Raw genomic sequence first — 19424 nt, 5'->3', positions numbered from 1 at the left:
CTCAGGTAGTGCAGCTCATCCAGGATGGCACATCAATGCGAGCTGTGGGAAGAAGGTTTGCTGTGTCTGTCAGCGTAGTGTCCAGAGCATGGAGGCACTACCAGGAGACAGGCCAGTACATCAGGAGACGTGGAGGAGGCCGTAGGAGGGCAACAACCCAGCAGCAGGACTGCTACCTCCGCCTTTGTGCAAGGAGGAGCAGGAGGAGCACTGCCAGAGCCCTGCAAAATGACCTCCAGCAGGCCACAAATGTGCATGTGTCTGCTCAAACGGTCAGGTACCGAGATGAGATCCTCAGACCCCTTGTGAGACCATATGCTGGTGCGGTTGGCCCTGGGTTCCTCCTAATGCAAGACAATGCTAGACCTCATGTGGCTGGAGTGTGTCAGCAGTTCCTGCAAGAGGAAGGCATTGATGCTATGGACTGGCCCGCCCGTTCCCCAGACCTGAATCCAATTAAGCACATCTGGGACATCATGTCTCGCTCCATCCACCAACGCCACGTTGCACCACAGACTGTCCAGGAGTTGGCGGATGCTTTAGTCCAGGTCTGGGAGGAGATCCCTCAGGAGACCATCCGCCACCTCATCAGGAGCATGCCCAGGCGTTGTAGGGAGGTCATACAGGCACGTGGAGGCCACACACACTACTGAGCCTCATTTTGACTTGTTTTAAGGACATTACATCAAAGTTGGATCAGCCTGTAGTGTGGTTTTCCACTTTAATTTTGAGGGTGACTCCAAATCCAGACCTCCATGGGTTGATAAATTTGATTTCCGTTGATAATTTGTGTGTGATTTTGTTGTCAGCACATTCAACTATGTAAAGAAAAAAGTATTTAATAAGATTATTTCATTCATTCAGATCTAGGATGTGTTATTTTAGTGTTCCCTTTATTTTTTTGAGCAGTGTACTTTCATTTTACTTTTTGTCAGAAGATGCCATGACTGGCATAACATTGTTACGCATTCATGTGCTAGTCGGAACTCTGAAATGTCCGACTTGTTGACTGTTTGAATGCAACACGTGTATATCTACAACCAGTTAGCAAGTCGAACATTTCGGACTCTCCTAGTTCCCATTAGCACGTGAACACGGCATTGGTGCAAGTATGGTTAACTGCATAATTGGAGTTTATCTGAAAGTGGGCGTTGCAAAAGAAGTGGGTGGATCAACAGCGATGGGTAACATCAGCGCTCCATTATTGGTTCGACACTAAAATGAAATGCGTAGCAGTTTTGGAGAACGCGGTTAAGGTTAGGAAAAGGGTTACATGTTACCAGACCGCACGCGCAAATTGATTTTGTCCCCCCACACCAGACGCGATCAGGACACGCAGGTTGAAACATCAAAAGAAACTCAACCAATTATATTAATTTGGGGACAGGTCGAAAAGCATTAAACATTTATGGCAATTTAGATAGCTAGCTAGCTTGCTGTTGCTAGCTAATTTGTCCTGGGATATAAATAATGGGTTGTTATTTTTTTTACCTGAAATGCACAAGGTCCTCTACTCCTACAATTAATCCACAGATAAAACTGTAAAAGTTTGTTTTCTAGTAATCTCTCCTCCTTCAGGCTTCTTCTTTGGACTATATGGCGGTTGGCAACCAATTTTATGGTGCATTACCACAACCAACTGGACTGGAGCGTAGACCTCAGTTCATCTTTCAATCACCAACGGGTGTAGATGCTCCTAAAAAGCAATGAGATGGGAGAGGCAGGATTTGCAGCGCGTTGAGCGTCACAAATATAACCGAGTTCTATTTTAGCGCCTGGCCAAGCAGACGCTCGTTGACACGCGCGAGCAGTGTGGGTGCAATGACTGAATAACATGTATGTGTACATTTATTTTGTAACAATCGGTGTGGTCAGCATGGTAGCTAAAATCCTGACTCATCGTGCAGCCCAACAATCCATTAGTGTCGCAGTTTGGTCACCTCTGAACCTCACTGTCACTTCTCTGGTTGTGTTTTCATATCTAGCTAGACAGGACTAGAGTTGGCATATTGTGAACGATACAACCACAAAAAGTGATCACTGTCTAATGTATGTTTTATTCTCATTGCCAATCATTAAACAAAAATCAAAGCAAACTTAAACAAGGGTGAGCTTTCGAGTTAATCACACACAAGAACACGTTTGTCCATCATAAGTGAGCACTGAACCAAACATTTAAGTTCCAGCAAGTATCTTTATCTAATGAGAGATCACCAACCGGTAATTATATAATATATTTATGTTGATTTCCACTCAATGTTACTATTCTGTTGCCTGGCTACCCAAACTCCTTGCTCTGACCGATCGCTACGCCACGGACGTTAGTTCCCGCAATAAAGTGAAAAAGTCACCAGAGTGCGGGCCGAGCGAGGCTGGTGGAAATTATGGGACAGGCAGAGCAGTGACTGCATGCTAACAGGATGGTCCGCATCTTCATAGTCGTGGGAAGTAGGGGTGCTGAAGCCCCCACCCCCCGAAAAATCACCAAAAAAAAAAGAAAAGTGGGTAAAGCTGATCACTTTGTTTTGTACAACACTCCTCATTTTGACTTCACCACAAAAAACGTCAACAATGGCAGTCCTTTCTCAGTCTGAAGTATGTAGCAAACAGTTCAGTTTGTCATCAGGCAAACTATTCTGTATAATTGTTTGATTATTCTGTCAGTGGTTTTTATGTTCCATAGTTCTATTCATTCAAAACATTTATTTTGTCATAATCTACATGTCACCCTGCATTCAAGTACAGTTGAAGTCGTAAGTTTACATACACTTAGGTTGGAGTCATTAATACTCGTTTTTCAACCACTCCACAAATGTCTTGTTAACAAACTATAGTTTTGGCAAGTCGGTTAGGACATCTACTTTGTGCATGACACAAGTAATTTTTCCAACAATTGTTTACAGACAGATTATTTCACTTATAATTCACTGTATCGCAATTCCAGTGGGTCAGAAGTTTACATACACTAAGTTGACTGTGCCTTTAAACAGCTTGGACATTTCCAGAAAATGTCATGGCTTTAGAAGCTTCTGATAGGCTAATTGACATCATTTGAGTCAATTGGAGGTGTACCTGTGGATGTATTTCAAGGCCTACCTTCACACTCAATGCCTCTGCTTGACATCATGGGAAAATCAAAAGAAATCAGCCAAGACCTCAGACATTTTTTTGTAGACCTCCACAAGTCTGGTTCATCCTTGGGAGCAATTTCCAAATGCCTGAAGGTACCACGTTCATCTGTACAAACAATAGTACGCAAGTATAAACACCATGGGACCACGCAGCCGTCATACCGCTCAGGAAGGAGACTCGTTCTGTCTCCTAGAGATTAACATACTTTAATGCAAAAAAAAGTGCAAATCAATCCCAGAACAACAACAAAGGACCTTGTGAAGATGCTGGAGGAAACAGGTACAAAAGTATCTATATCCACAGTAAAACGAGTCCTATATCGACATAACCTGAAAGGCCACTCAGCAAGGAAGAAGCCTCTGCTCCAAAACCGCCATAAAAAATCCAGACTACGGTTTGCAACTGCACATGGGGACAAAGATCGTACTTTTTGGAGAAATGTCGTCTGGTCTGATGAAACAAAAATAGAACTGTTTGGCCATAATGACCATCGTTATGTTTGGAGGAAAAAGGGGGACGCTTGCAAGCCGAAGAACACCATCGCAACCGTGAAGCACGGGGGTGGCAGCATCATGCTGTGGGGGTGCTTTGCTGCAGGAGGGACTGGTGCACTTCACAAAATAGATGGCATCATGAGGAAGGAAAATTATGTGGATATATTGAAGCAACATCTCAAGACATCAGTTAGGAAGTTAAAGCTTGGTCGCAAATGGGTCTTCCAAATGGACAATGACCCAAAGCATACTTCCAAAGTTGTGGCAAAATGGCTTAAGGACAACAAAGTCAAGGTATTGGAGTGGCCATCACAAAGCCCTGACCTCAAGCCTATAGAACATTTGTGGGCAGAACTGAAAAGGCGTGTGCGAGCAAGGAGGCCTACATACCTGACTCAGTTACACCAGCTCTGTCAGGAGGAATGGGCCAAAATTCACCCAACTTATTGTGGGAAGCTTGTGGAAGGCTACCCGAAACGTTTGACCCAAGTTAAACAATTTAAAGGGAATGCTACCAAAAACGAATTGAGTGTATGTAAACTTCTGACCCACTGGAAATGTGATGAAATAAATAAAAGCTGAAATAAATCATTCTCTCTACTATTATTCTGACATTTCACATTCTTAAAATAAAGTGGTGATCCTAACTGACCTAAGACAGGGAATTTGTACTAGGATTAAATGTCAGGAATTGTGAAAAACTGAGTTTAAATGTATTTGGCTGAGGTGTATGTAAACTTCCGACTTCAACTGTATCTAAAAAAAGTATGAACTACTGGTACACCAATCAAAACTAAACCCCAAAAGTTTCCATTTGTTTAGACAAATGTATGGCTTCAAAAATAAAGAATCTTGACCAAAATGGTTCCAGACACCAACAACTATTTTCCACAATATTATTGTAGTACATTAGTATAGTCAAAACAATCCACTCAGAGGGTACAGTGATATTGTAAATATGGCAAATATTAATCAACAAACATCTTGATTTCATAGAATACATGTTTGATTAGAAAGCGTACTGTTATTATGGATCAGCCCGTGTCATTCACAACTCTTTAAAAGGGATCTATTGTAAACAGTTGAAAATCTCAACTGAACTAGTCTGTTCTATTTTCAAGACTGTCTTCATTCAATGCCTTTGGCTTTCAGCTCATTCTTCACTCTGCTGAGGTAGTTAGGGTCAGGGTAACCAAAACTGTGGAAAAACACAAAGCACACATCACAATCTTGATGTGTTGTTCCCCCAGGCAGGGTACTAGGCATTTCAAGTTAGTGGAAAATATCCAGTTAACTTTTGTAAATGAATAAAATGTACAATAATTGTCAACTGTTACAGAAGGTTAATATAATCATATCCATAGTTTTAGATATTTTACCTTTGTGCCCCTCCATTGATGTTGGTCTTGTGGTGAATGTCATTCCATGTCACACAGTCATCTGTCCCAGTGGTTCTGGAGGTCCCAACTGTGAAAATCAGCTTCTGGTCGAAAGCTCTCTCTAGTAACTTCAGCACTTTGTTGCCCTCCTCATTGTTCGGTAGATAAGCTATTCTACAGGTCCCACTGAACCACTCTCCAGGATTGGGATGTTTATTCTAAAGCCAGAAAATGTAAAGAAAACAAAATTTGTCCGTATAGTTAAACATTTTGCTGTTAACCCTCACTGTGGTGATTAGTAAAAAATTAATGCATTAGGAGATAATTCAGTGCTGTAATTTGTTACATTTATTATAAAAAAATCAAGGCTTTTACCGTCTGTTTTCCTTTTGGTATATCATAGTTGATAACTATCGCGCCATAGCCAGGGTATCCAGGTATGCTGAGTGACCTTTCATATTTCACTTTCATTGTTCCCTCAGGCTGGTCTCCCACCACCTTTCCAAACACAACCTTACACAAAGGACAGCTGGGGCCTGAGAATTCCACTGCCTTCCTCAGACAATCTGCACAAAACTCATGGCTGCAGGACAACTTCTTCTTGTTGGTAAATGTGTCCATGCATATGGTGCAATTATCTTCTTCAGCCCCTCCTGTTGCTCCTCCATCTCCAGCTGCTCCCCCCGTGGCTGCTCCAGCGCTGGATCTGTCTCCAGCATACCCAATCTTGTGCTTGTCTTCTTCTTTAAACATAGGCCTTTTCAGCTTCATCTCTAGCTCTTTGACAGCAGGGCCCAAATGTTGCGGTAGGCCGATCAACCTCCAGGGAGCGTAGTTTCCTCCTGCCCAGCCACAGCGGTGTCGAGGGTGGATCTCCTCGAGCTTGTCCCCCACAGTCTTTGCATGGGTAGGGTCCAGCAGGTGGCAGCTCATCGCTGATGTCGCAACCTTCTGGTAGAGGTGCATGAGAGCTCTGATGGCGTGGCTTTCCAGAGAGACAACCAGTGGAGTGTGTGATGATGTTGTAGGTCTGGTTTTAATTTTGACCTTGCCTGGAGACTTTTCCTCCATGAAATCCACTCCAAATTTATTTTTGATTGCTGTTATTTTCTCATGAAAGGCAGATTTCATCAGATCCCAGTGAGTCTGGTCCATGGCCAGCCCATGTGACAAGAGTGGATCTTTGATGTCCATCCTAATCATCCGTGGTGTTTTTGGAGATCTCAAAACAGGTCCCCCAGCAAATTCAGATGCTTTCTCTGTGTAGCTGTGATCCATTCCAAAGGTCATTACTGTAGTCTTCATTCCAATAGCCTTCCTGACTGCCCCGATGCTCTGATTCGGCCCAAACAGATCACACCCATTGGCAGACACATTTAGTACCAGCCTGGTCTCCTCATTCTGGATGTTTCTCAGCGTATTCATGAGGTCTCCTGGATCCACAGGTGTCAGATGGGTGGAAATGCTGTCAAAATCAACTACACGCTTCTGGAAGAGGCCAATGAACTCCTGGTGGGCTTTGGTCAGCATAAAATCTCTGCCTGTTTTCTGTGGGTCCTCTTTGATGTACACCTCCACTTCTGCATTGATTTTGACTCCATTTCTTTTCTCTATGTCCTCCATCTCCTTTCGGTAGGCCTGGTTCAAGTACCAAAAGTGGATTAGTGGGACTGCCATTTTCTTCTGCCCAGGGTCTTCATGGGTCTTCTTTCCATTGTGAGTCATGCTTTGTGCTGCGTCTGCACCATCGTTCCAACCCCGTTCTGGCTCGGCTTCCGCTTCCCTGATGATCTTGGTCACCTCCTTGTGGAACTGCTTCACTTCATCAAAGGTCCCTTTTACAGCTAACTTGTGATCGATGGTGTGGTACTGACTGAGAAGGGCAGCTCGTACTTCAGGTTTGTAGCCATCAATGTCAAGACTAGCACTTACAGTCATTAGGCATTTGACCTAGGGGGAAAATATAATATTTAAAATATGTACATACATTTTACATTTATACTTTTTATATTATAGTTGATTTGAAAATGCTGTCAAATAATCACACATTTGATTTACATACATCCTGTGGAGTGTGTGAGGATGTTGGAGGCAATACTTCTATTGAGCTGGGTTTACTGCTTGATTGATTGCAGGATTTAAATGTTGGAGGTACATCTCTGTGAAACTGCACAGTGGCTGTTGTCTTGGCCTTGTCTTTTATGGTAATCTGTGTTTCCTTCAACTTCAGAAGGTCCTCAATGGCTTAAAAGAGGGCAGATAAATAATAGCACATGATCACGCAAAAATAATAATTAAAACTCTTAGAATAAAAGACAGAAATGCCTGTTACCAAATCCAACCCGCTAACATGGCAAAACCCTTTGCTAAGTGTTTGGGAATTTAATCAGGGACACATTGTTTGCATCAATGTTAGTGAAGATAATTTTCTCATAGCAGCACCTCTATGGCTTGAGTGCCTCCTCAACATTGAAATTATACATGTATTACTGTATTTTACACCATCATTCTAACCTGAAGGGGGATGTATCTTTACTTCTGCCACGTTTCTGTTGTCCAAAAGCCTTTCCACGGTGCAATCTGTTTTTGTTAAGTTATTATTCAACCATGACTGGAGACTTTTCTGAAGTGTAGACTTCCATGACAATGATCGTTTCCCAGGCCACACCACATTGACATAGACAGTAGCCTCATCTAGAGGTCCAGTGGTCTGCTTTTCCTCTGTCTCGTCCTTTGCCTGATTCAGGTCCTGAAAAAATGACAACGTATTATTTTTGGGTTGTTCAGGTGGCTTAGTAACTGATATGATAAAAGAGGATGACACCATGCTTTCAAGGCAGATATCATAGCCTGATTGACAGGGGCAATAACAGAAACGGTTGTCTCCTGAGCACTGACCAGTGTTCTACAGTAAAGCGTCTAGAGCTAGTTAGAAAAATGACATCCTTTGATCTGCTAGATAGAATCATTACCCCATCTGGAGCACTTTGGGGGTTGATGGGATAATGTGGATCTCTCTGTGATTGTTTGTTTCTAGTAGAGACATTCTCTCCTTCAGCAGGAGAATCTCCATTGATCTCTTTGGAAGAGGATGACTGAGGCTATAGAGATTGGAGAGTGATGTCAAATATTGTAAATGCCGTAAAATATCTAGCAACATTAATGGTTTAGAGATAATTTTAGCCTTATGGAAATATACATTCTAAAACACCAATAAAAAGAAAACAAGTCAAAGAAATGTCCTTATTTAACATGTACAGTATGTTCATCAGATTTTCACAGCTATCAAAAGACAAAATGACTAACATTGCTGAGGTCATACTGGGGTGCTGAGGGATGCTTCACTTCAAAGTCATGATCTGCTTGATGAAGATCTGGGTCCTGGAAATAACAGAACATTAATATGATGTTAATCATTAGAGAGACAACTTTATGGATTATAACATATGAAAATATTGATTTGTCTGGTGAATGTGTGCCCTTGTTGGACATTAATGTATGTATTATAAAAATATAAACAGCTTTATTATTAGTATAATAAACAAATCCCCATAGAAATCTGTCAGTTTAAGCTAGAGATATGTTCTTTTTTGCATTGGATGCGTCTCAATCCACCGCATCTGCCTATGTCACACTTATGCATCTGTGGTGAAAGGTGACAGAGCTAGAGCGGTGTTTGTCAGACCATGTGACATCCCGAAAATCGGTCTTCTCACAAAATCGTCTGTAGAGTCCAAACGATTTGGCCTACAAACTATGATGACCCCTCTAAGGATGACTCTCACAAACACGATGGTGTTCTCATTTTTGCCCCCCACAAACATCTTGGGACTCGTCTGAAGTCAGCACAGCTGATCTGCCAACTTCTCTCTGTAGTGTCCGAACAGATTGGGATACACACTAATATGACCCCTCGGTGGAAAGGTGAGACTCTCACGAACGCCTACATGTTGTTTTGTTCTAGGACGCCCACAGGCCTCACAAGACTCGTCTGAAGGTCCCCGAGTACCAGTTGAAAAAATTAATGGAGATATTCAGACACATTGACTTTTTCCACATTTTGTTACGTTACAGCCTTACTCTAAAATGGATTAAAAAATTAAAAATCACAATCTACACACAATACCCCATAATGACAAAGCAAAAACTGGTTGTTAGACATTTTTGCAAATATATTAAATATAAAAAACTGAAATATTACATTTACGTCGCTGCACAGCTATTTTCAGGTCTCTCCAGAGATGTTAGATCGGGTTCAAGTCCGGGCTCTGGCTGGGCCACTCAAGGACACTCAGAGACTTGTCCCGAAGCCACTCCTGCGTTGTCTTGGCTGTGTGCTTAAGGTCGATGTCCTGTTGGAATGTGAACCTTCGCCCCAGTCTGAGGTCCTGAGCGCTCTGGAGCAGGTTTTCATCAAGGATCTCTCTGTACTTTGCTCCGTTCATCTTTCGCTCGATCCTGACTAGTCTCCCAGTCCCTGCTGCTGAAAAACATCCCCACAGCATGATGCTGCCACCACCATGCTTCACCGTAGGGATGGTGCCAGGTTTCCTCCAGACGTGACTGTCACACCCTGGCTCTGGGGACTCTATATTTTGAGCCAGGGTGTGTAGTTTCTATGTGTTTGTGTTTCTATGTCGTGTTCTAGTATTGTATTTCTATGTTGGCCAGTGTGGTTCTCAATCAGAGGCAACGAGTGTCAGCTGTGGCTGGTTGTCTCTGATTGGGAACCATATTTAAACAGTCTGTTTTCCATTCGTGTTTGTGGGATCTTGTTTCCGTTTGGTTTGTTCCGTGTTTGAGTTAACCTTAGGACTGCACGTATCGTTTGTTGTTTTTGTATTTATCACTGAAGATAATAAATATGTTCGTTCATAACGCTGCGCATTGGTCTACTCCGTACGACGACCGTGACAGTGACGCTTGGCAATCAGGCCAATTAGTTCAATCTTGGTTTCATCAGACCAGAGAATCTTGTTTCTCATGGTCTGAGAGTCCTTTAGGTGCCTTTTGGCAAACTCCAAGCAGGCTGTCATGTGCGTTTTACTGAGGAGTGGCTTCCGTCTGGCCACTCTACCTTTTTCTTTTCGTTTTGTCATTATGGGGTATTGTGTGTAGATTGATGAGGAAAACATTTAATTTAATCAATTTTAGAACAAGGCTGTAACGTAACAAAATATGGAAAAAGTCAACGGATCTGAATACTTTCTGAAAGCACTGTATGGAGACTGTTTAGTGCCAAAAATAAGGGGTTAAATACATGTCAAGAAAAAGAACAAATGTTTCCTGATCTTTCTTATATCTCTCAGATATAGGACAAGCACTTCAGAACAAACTTCCTTTAGATTTTTTTGGGGGACTATCTGTTCCATGTAGTGAATCTGTTATTCAATGTGTTTGTGTGGGCTAATAGCAGTAAGGCCCAATTTTATATATATATATACTTTAAGGGTTCTTAAAATGCAATATCAAATAGAAAAATTATCCTTGGTATGACCTTCTTAAAACAATTCCATATATCTTAGTAGAACCCACCCTCCCCCGGCTTAGACAGGGGTTAGACTCTTATGGGTTAAATTACACTGTTTACAGCTCTCAATAGATACCCGGCTACAGTAAGCGGTGTTAGTCTACTACAATAGAGTCCTACAAAACTCCTTACCTTATCAGTCAAAGCACTTTGAGTAACACTAGACCGTTGTGGCTGTGACTGTATCACTGTTCCATGGCCATTGGGTGTTCCTGTGGGCTGGGAGAGACAGTGGAGAGTACTTTTATTTTAAAATCATCATAAACCTGTGCCTTCACAAAGTTACAGTTCTTATTATATTGGTGAAATCTCTCTTTTAGTGGGTCTGAACTGGAGTCTTAGGACCAGGTTCTGGACCCATTCTATTCCTGGACTAAAGATGCATTTTCAATAGAGATTCTCCATTGAGGATGCTTTTTAGTCCAGTAGTAGAAGAAGGCCGGGATTCAAGCCGATCCTGCTTTGTTGGCAATGCACCTTGTAGCCCTTTCCTGCAGTCAAATGACTTAGTGGCCTCATGGGTGGAATGTTAATATTTTTTATAATTAATATACATTATTTCTAAAAACCCGCCAAAAATCCAGTGTTCCTATATCAATGGTTTTGTTACATTTCAGTCTTCTGTGATGTATATAAAGTGTAATATTGGGATGCAAACTCATAATTGAATACATTTCACTCTTTTTTTTAAGCCTATAACCATGTGTGTGAGGTATATACTTTTGTTTCAAAGTAGATTTGTTTAAGACTACCAAGAAACACTCTGATTTAGCCCACTGCAGTAAAAGGTTAAAGGCAACAATACCGCATTCGCAGAGACCACATTCACGGTAAACGCTCCACGTCGGCTCAATAGCAAACTACCTAAGGTATAAATAGTGCATTGTCGACAAAGCGCGATCGTATTGAATCCCAGCCTAAGGCCGAGATTCAATCAGTTCCAGCGCTTACCCGCGATAACCGACAACTGCATAGCAGTTTCATTGCTTTTGTTTAGGCAATGTCGGAGGTGTAACTGCATTGGAGGAGCTGTCACATCGGTGAGCGGTTGTGCATCCTCAACATGTGGTTAAAGCCTACATTTATGCTATAGCCTACATTTCCACATTCTAAATAAAAGTAGCCTACCCCGAGACAAAAGTGTTTAGTCCTAATAATTAGAGCACAAGAGCATTGTAGGCCTTTATAAAATACTTTTAGTTGATGTTAACCCTAAATACCCAAATGATGTCACCGGTTGTAATAGATGTTAACCCTAAATACCCAAATGATGTCACCGGTTGTAATAATGTCACACCCGCATAACATATGCTACCCCTGGCCCTATCCTTTGATACCTACAACATGAACCTGTATTTGCGAATAGTCATGGGGCCCTTGCTGTTCAGGTCCAGAGGCTTCAGTGTTTCTGCTCATCTCTGGGGTTGGGGTTGTCTTGAAAGAAATAATGATTGTTAAGTTCTCCTCTGTTAAATTCTGTTAGGATAAAAACTTTCCATGATCTGTCCACAATACAAGTGCATATACTCACATCCATGTCCTCTACGTCTGACATGTTTAGTCGCCGTGCTTACACCAGTCAAGACGTCACTTTCACTTCAGCCAGTCCTAAACATCATAGGTTTAGCATTTTAATTGCCCATTTGAACAGAATGCACTTCAGGCTGGTATGTGAAAAACAACTATGTGTGTGAAATGAGAAATAAAATGTTCATTGTGTTATCATAAAGTATAGAAAAGGCAATTGCTTTCGCTGGCTATTAGGGGAGACTGGGTTGATTCTCACTATTCTATTACTCTTGTTCTTGTGTTTCTCAGCATGTCTTAAGCCCAGTTTATACCCGGTTCTGACATGCATCCTTTGTCCTGATCTTGTCCACATTCTGATTGTGCCCACATTTCCAGACAGGTGTAGACGATTAAAAGACGCATTGTGGTCTGATAGTGATCAGATCTTCCTGACCACCTTCGGAGGTAGTCAGACACGCATTGTGTCTGGATATCTTACAAGTGTAGACAATTCTGGAGAGTGAAACCATTTAAATCATCATTATCCCGGCTTCTAAAATCATTGACAGGTGGCACCATTGACTTATGGCATCAATGTGTCTTAAAATAAATACATACTATTTTGAAAGAATAGCAGTCAAATAATTTGCATACAGGGAGGGACCAGGAAATGTGGTCACAATGCAGACACAGATAAGATACATTTTAATACCATGTGTAGACATACTGTATTTCTGAAAATGTGGGCACGATCAGAATGTGGACAAGATCAAATTATTTGACCGCTATTCTTTCAAAATAGTATGTATTTATTTTAAGACACATTGATGCCATAAGTTAACTGTGCCACTAGAGATCCTGGTTCGAATCCAGGCTCTGTCGCAGCCGGCCGCGACCGGGAGACTCATGGGCGGCGCACAATTGGCCCAGCGTCGTCCAGGGTAGGGGAGGGAATGGCCGGCAGGGATGTAGCTCAGTTGGTAGAGCATGGCGTTTGCAACGCCAGGGTTGTGGGTTCGATTCTCACGGGGGGCCAGTATAAAAAAAAAGATGTATTCACTAACTGTAAGTCGCTCTGGATAAGAGCGTCTGCTAAATGACTAAAATGTAAATGTAAAATGTAAGACAAAGGACACATGTTAGCGCCAGGTATAAACTAGGCTTTAGACTCCTTTAAAGCGGCAAGCAGCAGTTTAAACAATAACAAAGCATTTTCCCTGCCCCTGTTCTGGTAAAAAGCTGAGGGATGGGGCTGTAGAAATGTAACCATTCTCAAATGTATAGACAGAGCTATGGATGCAAGGACTGACCATCGATGATATCAAAATTATAGTTGAAACTATGTTTTGAGGTTTGTTTACATTTACTTTGTTTACAGACATTGGAGTAAAACAAGCTTATATATTTGGGGTTCTGATGGGGTACCACAGTTGAACCAAGCTCATGAGGCATTTATTTATAAGTTATATTCTTCAAGAATCAATGGGTTCATATCATTAATTTATAAGTCCAAAAATGGATGTATCAACCGCAGATTGCCTCTTTAAATACTTTTTTCTCTCAACATTAGCACCCTGCATATTGAAAGTTATATTGGCCTAGCTTGACAAACAACCTAGTCTGCCCTTACCTGACAGACAACACTGAACAATTTGCACCAGAGTATGTGAGCGGAGTTGAGTGGTTGGAAATCCCGCTCATGGAGTGGTCCGGCACTCCCCGTTCTTTCCATCTGCTCCACTAAAAACCGCTTCGCGCTCACAGAAAAAGAACTGCCGCTCCAAATTCGCTCCATTAATTTAAATCACAATTTAACCAACACCCATCTATTTTTGTGACTACCTGGAACTACCATTTGGTTTTGAAGTATTGAAACTAAACAATACGATTTCAATAAACATAAAAAAGCGATGTAAGAAGCGCACATCATTTCAAATAGGCTACATGTCATATTAAACAGTATATACAGTGCCTTCGGAAAGTATTCAGACCCATTGACTTTTTCCACATTTTGTTACGTTACAGCCTTATTCTAAAATTGATTAAATCTTTCCTTTTTTTTGCAATCTACACACAATACCTCATAATGACAAAGCGAAAACAGGTTTTTTGAAATGTTTGCAAATTGATTAAAAAAATAAAAACAAAAACACCTTATTTACATAATTATTCAGACCCTTTGCTATGAGACTCGAAATTGAGCTCAGGTGCATCCTGTTTCCATTGATCATCCTTGAGATGTTTCTACAACTTCATTGGAGTCCACTTGTGTTAAATTCAATTGATTGGACATGATTTGGAAAGGCACACTCCTGTCTATATAAGGTCCCACAGTTGACAGTGCATGTCAGAGTCAAAACCAAGCCATGAGGTCGAAGGAAATGTCAGTAGAGCACGGAGACAGGATTGTGTTGAGGCACAGGTCTGGGGAAGGGTACCAAAACATTTCTGCAGCATTAAAGGTCCCCAAGAACACAGTGGTCTCCATCATTCTTAAATGGAAGAAGTTTAGAACCACCAAGACTCTTCCTGGAGCTGGCCGCCCAGCCAAATTGAGCAATCGGGGGAGAAGGGCCTTGGTCAGGGAGGTGACCAAGAACCCGATGGTCACTATCACCGTGCTCTGGAGTTCCTCTGTGGGGATGAGAGAACCTTCCGGAAGGACAACCATCTCTGCAGCACTCCACCAATCAGGCCTTTATGGTAGAATGGCCAGACGGAAGCCACTCCTCAGTAAAAGGCATCTGACAGCCCGGTTGGAGATTGCCAAAAGGCACCTAAAGACTCTCAGACCATGAGAAACAAGATTCTCTGGTCGGATGAAACCAAGATTGAACTAATTGGCCTGAATGCCAAGCGTCACGTCTGGAGGAAACCTGGCACCATCCCTACGGTGAAGCATGGTGGTGGCAACATCATGCTGTGGGGATATTTTTCAGTGGCAGGGACTGGGAGACTAGTCAGGATCAAGGCAAAGATGAACGGAGCAAAGTACAGAGAGATCCTTGATGAAAACCTGCTCCAGAGTGCTCAGGACCACAGACTGGGGCAAAGGTTCACCTTCCAACAGGATAATGACCCTAAGCACACAGCCAAGACAACGCAGGAGTGGCTTCAGAACAAGTCCTTAAGTCCTTGAATGTCCTTGAGTGGCCCAGCCGGAGGCCGGACTTGAACCTGATCGAACATCTATGGAGAGACCTGAAAACAGCTGTGCAGCAAAACTCCCCATCCAACCTGACAGAGCTTGAGAGGATCTGCAGAGAAGAATGGGAGAAACTCCCCAAATACAGGTGTGCCAAGCTTGTTGCGTCATACCCAAGAAGACTCAGTGCTGTAATCGCTGCCAAAGGTGCTTCAACAAAGTACTGAGTAAAGGGTCTGAATACTTATGTAAATGTGATATTTCCATTTTTTTTTTATTATTATAAATTAACAATTTTTTAAAAAAAAGACCGTTTTTGCTTCTCATTATGGTGTACTGTGTGTAGATTGATCAGGATTTTAATTTTTTTAAATCAATTTTAGAATAAGGCTGTAGCGTAACAAAATGTGGAAAAAAGTCAATGGGTCTGAATACTTTCCGAAGGCACTGTTAACACTAAATAGGTCAGGAGCAAGACAGGGAGCCTAAGGAATGAAAATGAATTATTTAGGCTATTATTATTTCAAGGTTATAGCCTACAAAGTACAGTGAGGGAAAAAAGTATTTGATTTTGTACGTTTGCCCACTGACAAAGAAATGATCAGTCTATCATTTTAATAGTAGGTTTATTTGAACAGTGAGAGACAGAATAACAACAACAAAATCCAGAAAAACACGTCAAAATTTGTATTAATTGATTTGTATTTTAATGAGGGAAATAAGTATTTGACCCCCTCTCAATCAGAAAGATTTCTGGCTCCCAGGTGTCTTTTATACAGGTAACGAGCTGAGATTAGGAGCACACTCTTAAAGGGAGTGCTCCTAAACTCAGTTTGTTACCTGTATAAAAGACACCTGTCCACAGAAGCAATCAATCAATCAGATTCCAAACTCTCCACCATGGCCAAGACCAAAGAGCTCTCCAAGGATGTCAGGGACAAGATTGTAGACCTACACAAGGCTGGAATGGGCTACAAGACCATCGCCAAGTAGCTTGGTGAGAAGGTGACAACAGTTGGTGCGATTATTCGCAAATGGAAGAAACACAAAAGAACTGTCAATCTCCCTCGGCCTGGGGCTCCATGCAAGATCTCACCTCGTGGAGTTGCTATGATCATGAGAACGGTGAGGAATCAGCCCAGAACTACACGGGAGGATCTTGTCAATGATCTCAAGGCAGCTGGGACCATAGTCACCAAGAAAACAATTGGTAACACACTACGCCATGAAGGACTGAAATCCTGCAGCGCCCACAAGGTCCCCCTGCTCAAGAAAGCACATATACAGGCCCGTCTGAAGTTTGCCAATGAACATCTGAATGATTCAGAGGAGAACTGGGTGAAAGTGTTGTGGTCAGATGAGACGAAAATTGAGCTCTTTGGCATCAACTCAACTCACCGTGTTTGGAGGAGGAGGAATGCTACCTATGACCCCAAGAACACCATCCCCACCGTCAAACATGGAGGTGGAAACATTATGCTTTGGGTGTGTTTTTCTGCTAAGGGGACAGGACAACTTCACTGCATCAAAGGGACGATGGACGGGGCCATGTACTGTCAAATCTTGGGTGAGAACCTCCTTCCCTCAGCCAGGGCATTGAAAATGGGTCTGGATGGGTATTCCAGCATGACAATGACCCAAAACACACGGCCAAGGCAACAAAGGGGTGGCTCAAGAAGAAGCACATTAAGGTCCTGGAGTGGCCTAGCCAGTCTCCAGACCTTAATCCCATAGAAAATCTGTGGAGGGAGCTGAATGTTCGAGTTGCCAAACGTCAGCCTCGAAACCTTAATGACTTGGAGAAGATCTGCAAAGAGGAGTGGGACAAAATCCCTCCTGAGATGTGTGCAAACCTGGTGGCCAACTACAAGAAACGTCTGACCTCTGTGATTGCCAACAAGGGTTTTGCCACCAAGTACTAAGTCATGTTTTGCAGAGGGGTCAAATACTTATTTCCCTCATTAAAATGCAAATACATTTATAACATTTTTGACATGCGTTTTTCTGGATTTTTTTGTTGTTATTCTGTCTCTCACTGTTCAAATAAACCTAACATTAAAATTATAGACTGATCATGTCTTTGTCAGTGGGCAAACGTACAAAATCAGCAGGGGATCAAATACTTTTTTCCCTCACTGTAATACATTGTGAAGCATTTGCGAGTGCGACACAATAGGCTGGTAGAGACATAAAGCGCTCAGCATTTAAAAAACATTTTGTTGTATTAAATCATTTTAGTCAATACATTTCGCATATAGGTTGTGACTTACTTAGAATGAATGACAAATTAAACGAAAAATGACTTATTAGTGCCTTTGAATACATTTTTAGAATACATTTTTAGAAACACGAGTTTGGCCAGTCAGGTTTATGCGATGGCGCCTGGAGAGCAGGCCAGCAGCGGATAATATCCTCTCCACACTTGCAGAGCCACTGGGGATGCTAAACATAATTTTGGCCATACTTGACAGGCTGGGCAGAGTTGTTGAAAAAAAAAATCTATAGGTAGGCCTAAAAGGTTTTTAGGCAAAATAACCCAATCAAAACAAAGCTTCTTGAATGTGGGAATATGCTAGGCCTATTGGACCAAAATCAATTATGGCCTATTGTATAGATAATACAACAAAAATGAACGAACGTTTAAGCGATTTGATTTTTGGTTTATAAATACTTTGCTACAATGACACACTTAGTTATCTACCCACCTCGTTCCTTTCTTTTAGAATGTGCATCTAATTTAGTAAGTACATCATCATGCTTTCGGGAACGGTGTCTTTTCAGATTCCATGATGATTCTTTAGTTGTGGACACTACATCACCGCACTCTGTCTCTTGGTCCTCATCTTTGTAAGTCACCTTGATTTTGCACCTGTGTATTTTATCAGTTTCTTTATGAAAATATTTAACGAACTCCATGACAGTAGCTAAAGCAAGGGGCTATAGCAGCACACAAGTAGACTACAAATGCATGCTGGGCCGGGCATGCCCTGAGCTCGTGAAGTGAGCGCTACTTTGGAGCGAAATTGGAGGGGGAGGAAGGCCGACGTTTCAGCCTTTGGGAATCTCGCTCCACACTCCAGTCAAATTGGGATCGCTCTGCTCCTCGCTCCGCTCCAGCTCCACTCCGCTCACATACTCTGATTTACACACACCTCGAGTGCAATGTTATTACAAAAATCAGATTTTGGGTATTGTCTCTTGAAACAAATATGTGATCAACTCAAGAATGTTTTATGTAGCCTGCTTTACTGCGCAAATACCTAAAATAGTATCACTTTCGTTTTACACAGAACTGATAGAATCTTTGCCTATCGATTAAAATTAATCCACAAAATTCTAGTGAACAGTTGCTTTCGTGATAGGCTGGTAGAAGTTCTAGAACCACATACATTCCTAAGAAAAACGAAAACAGATACAATTTGGGTGCGATTAAAGTTTACTTACAAGTGTGCACTGCGTGGCGTTCTCCTCAACTTGTTCTCGCTCAACTTCTTGCAGCCTATTCTGACAACAACTGTGGCTGAACAAGAAAGCGAAAATGAAAGTCTAACGTTACTGCTAACTGACTAGCTGGCAGGCTGCCTAGCTAGCTAGCCCTACCTGGCTACTACTGGCTATAGTCATGCTAGCTAGTGGAAGTAATTAGTCCTTCATGGTAGCTAGCTAGTGGAAGTAAATTACGTTAGTCCCTCAACCTATCGGTCTCTTACATAGCTATTTCTTACACATTCAATACAACAATATCCAGCTGGGGGGGGGGGACTAACGTTAATTTACTTACTTTACTTTTGTTGAGGGACTAACGTTAATTTAATTCCACTAGCTAGCTACTAAACACACCCGCTATGCGCCTTGAATATTATATTAGGGGGTGTGTACTTCCAGGTAAACGAGAACGAGTTGATGTCCAATTTTTGTTTTGGTCTTCAACTAGAAAAATGATAAAACGATTTATTTCCTCTTGTTTGGCCTTGCCGAGATGAGAGGAAATAGGAATTATCCATAAGAACACGGACCGACTCACAGAACTTTGATGGATATGACTCACAGAACTTTGATGGATATGGTCACTTCTGTTGGTTGAAAAAGAGTGCTCTTGCTGCATTCGGAATAGTTTAATGTATATCACACTGAGTCATTTGACATTTTAATTACATTGCAGAATAATTTTGGTTCAATTTTTAACCCCACTACTCAGTAGGTTTGTAGGACTTTAGGACTAGATTCTGTACATA

General features: G+C 41.9%; 1 protein-coding gene across 4 annotated transcripts; it reads right to left on the bottom strand.

The window, feature by feature from the left end:
* Positions 1-4508: 4508 nt before the first annotated feature.
* LOC311139067 (E3 ubiquitin-protein ligase DTX3L-like) lies at positions 4509-19066 on the bottom strand. 4 transcript variants are annotated; one of them, XM_084173923.1, is made up of 11 exons: positions 18634-19066; positions 12067-12143; positions 11877-11969; positions 10668-10754; positions 8312-8386; positions 7978-8106; positions 7520-7754; positions 7068-7249; positions 5381-6955; positions 5006-5223; positions 4509-4824 (listed from the first exon to the last, which is right to left on the bottom strand). In XM_084173923.1, exons 2-11 carry the CDS (start codon positions 12088-12090, stop codon positions 4755-4757), a joined length of 2688 nt encoding a protein of 895 aa, XP_084030049.1. In that variant the 5' UTR covers positions 12091-12143; positions 18634-19066; the 3' UTR covers positions 4509-4754. The 4 variants fall into 4 exon arrangements, with proteins under 4 accessions (XP_084030049.1, XP_084030050.1, XP_084030051.1 ...); XM_084173924.1 differs by having other exon boundaries at positions 11886-11969; positions 18634-18972; XM_084173925.1 differs by lacking the exon at positions 7978-8106 and having other exon boundaries at positions 18634-18972.
* Between the last annotated feature and the right edge of the window lie 358 nt (positions 19067-19424).

The sequence above is a fragment of the Coregonus lavaretus genome (assembly GCF_964263955.1).
Source record: "Coregonus lavaretus genome assembly, chromosome: 12".
Classification (NCBI taxonomy): Eukaryota; Metazoa; Chordata; class Actinopteri; order Salmoniformes; family Salmonidae; genus Coregonus; species Coregonus lavaretus.
Note: the sequence above shows the minus strand (reverse complement) of the source record. Positions and strands in the feature narration are given on the sequence as shown.

Coding starts and splice junctions, on each gene's coding strand:
- LOC311139067 (XM_084173923.1), bottom strand. CDS start 12,090: ATGTCAGACGTAGAGGACATGGAT. Junction 10,755..11,876: donor CGCAAATACAGGTTCATGTT/GTAGGTATCAAA, acceptor TGTCTCTCCCAG/CCCACAGGAACACCCAATGG. Junction 4,825..5,005: donor ATCAATGGAGGGGCACAAAG/GTAAAATATCTA, acceptor GTTTTTCCACAG/TTTTGGTTACCCTGACCCTA.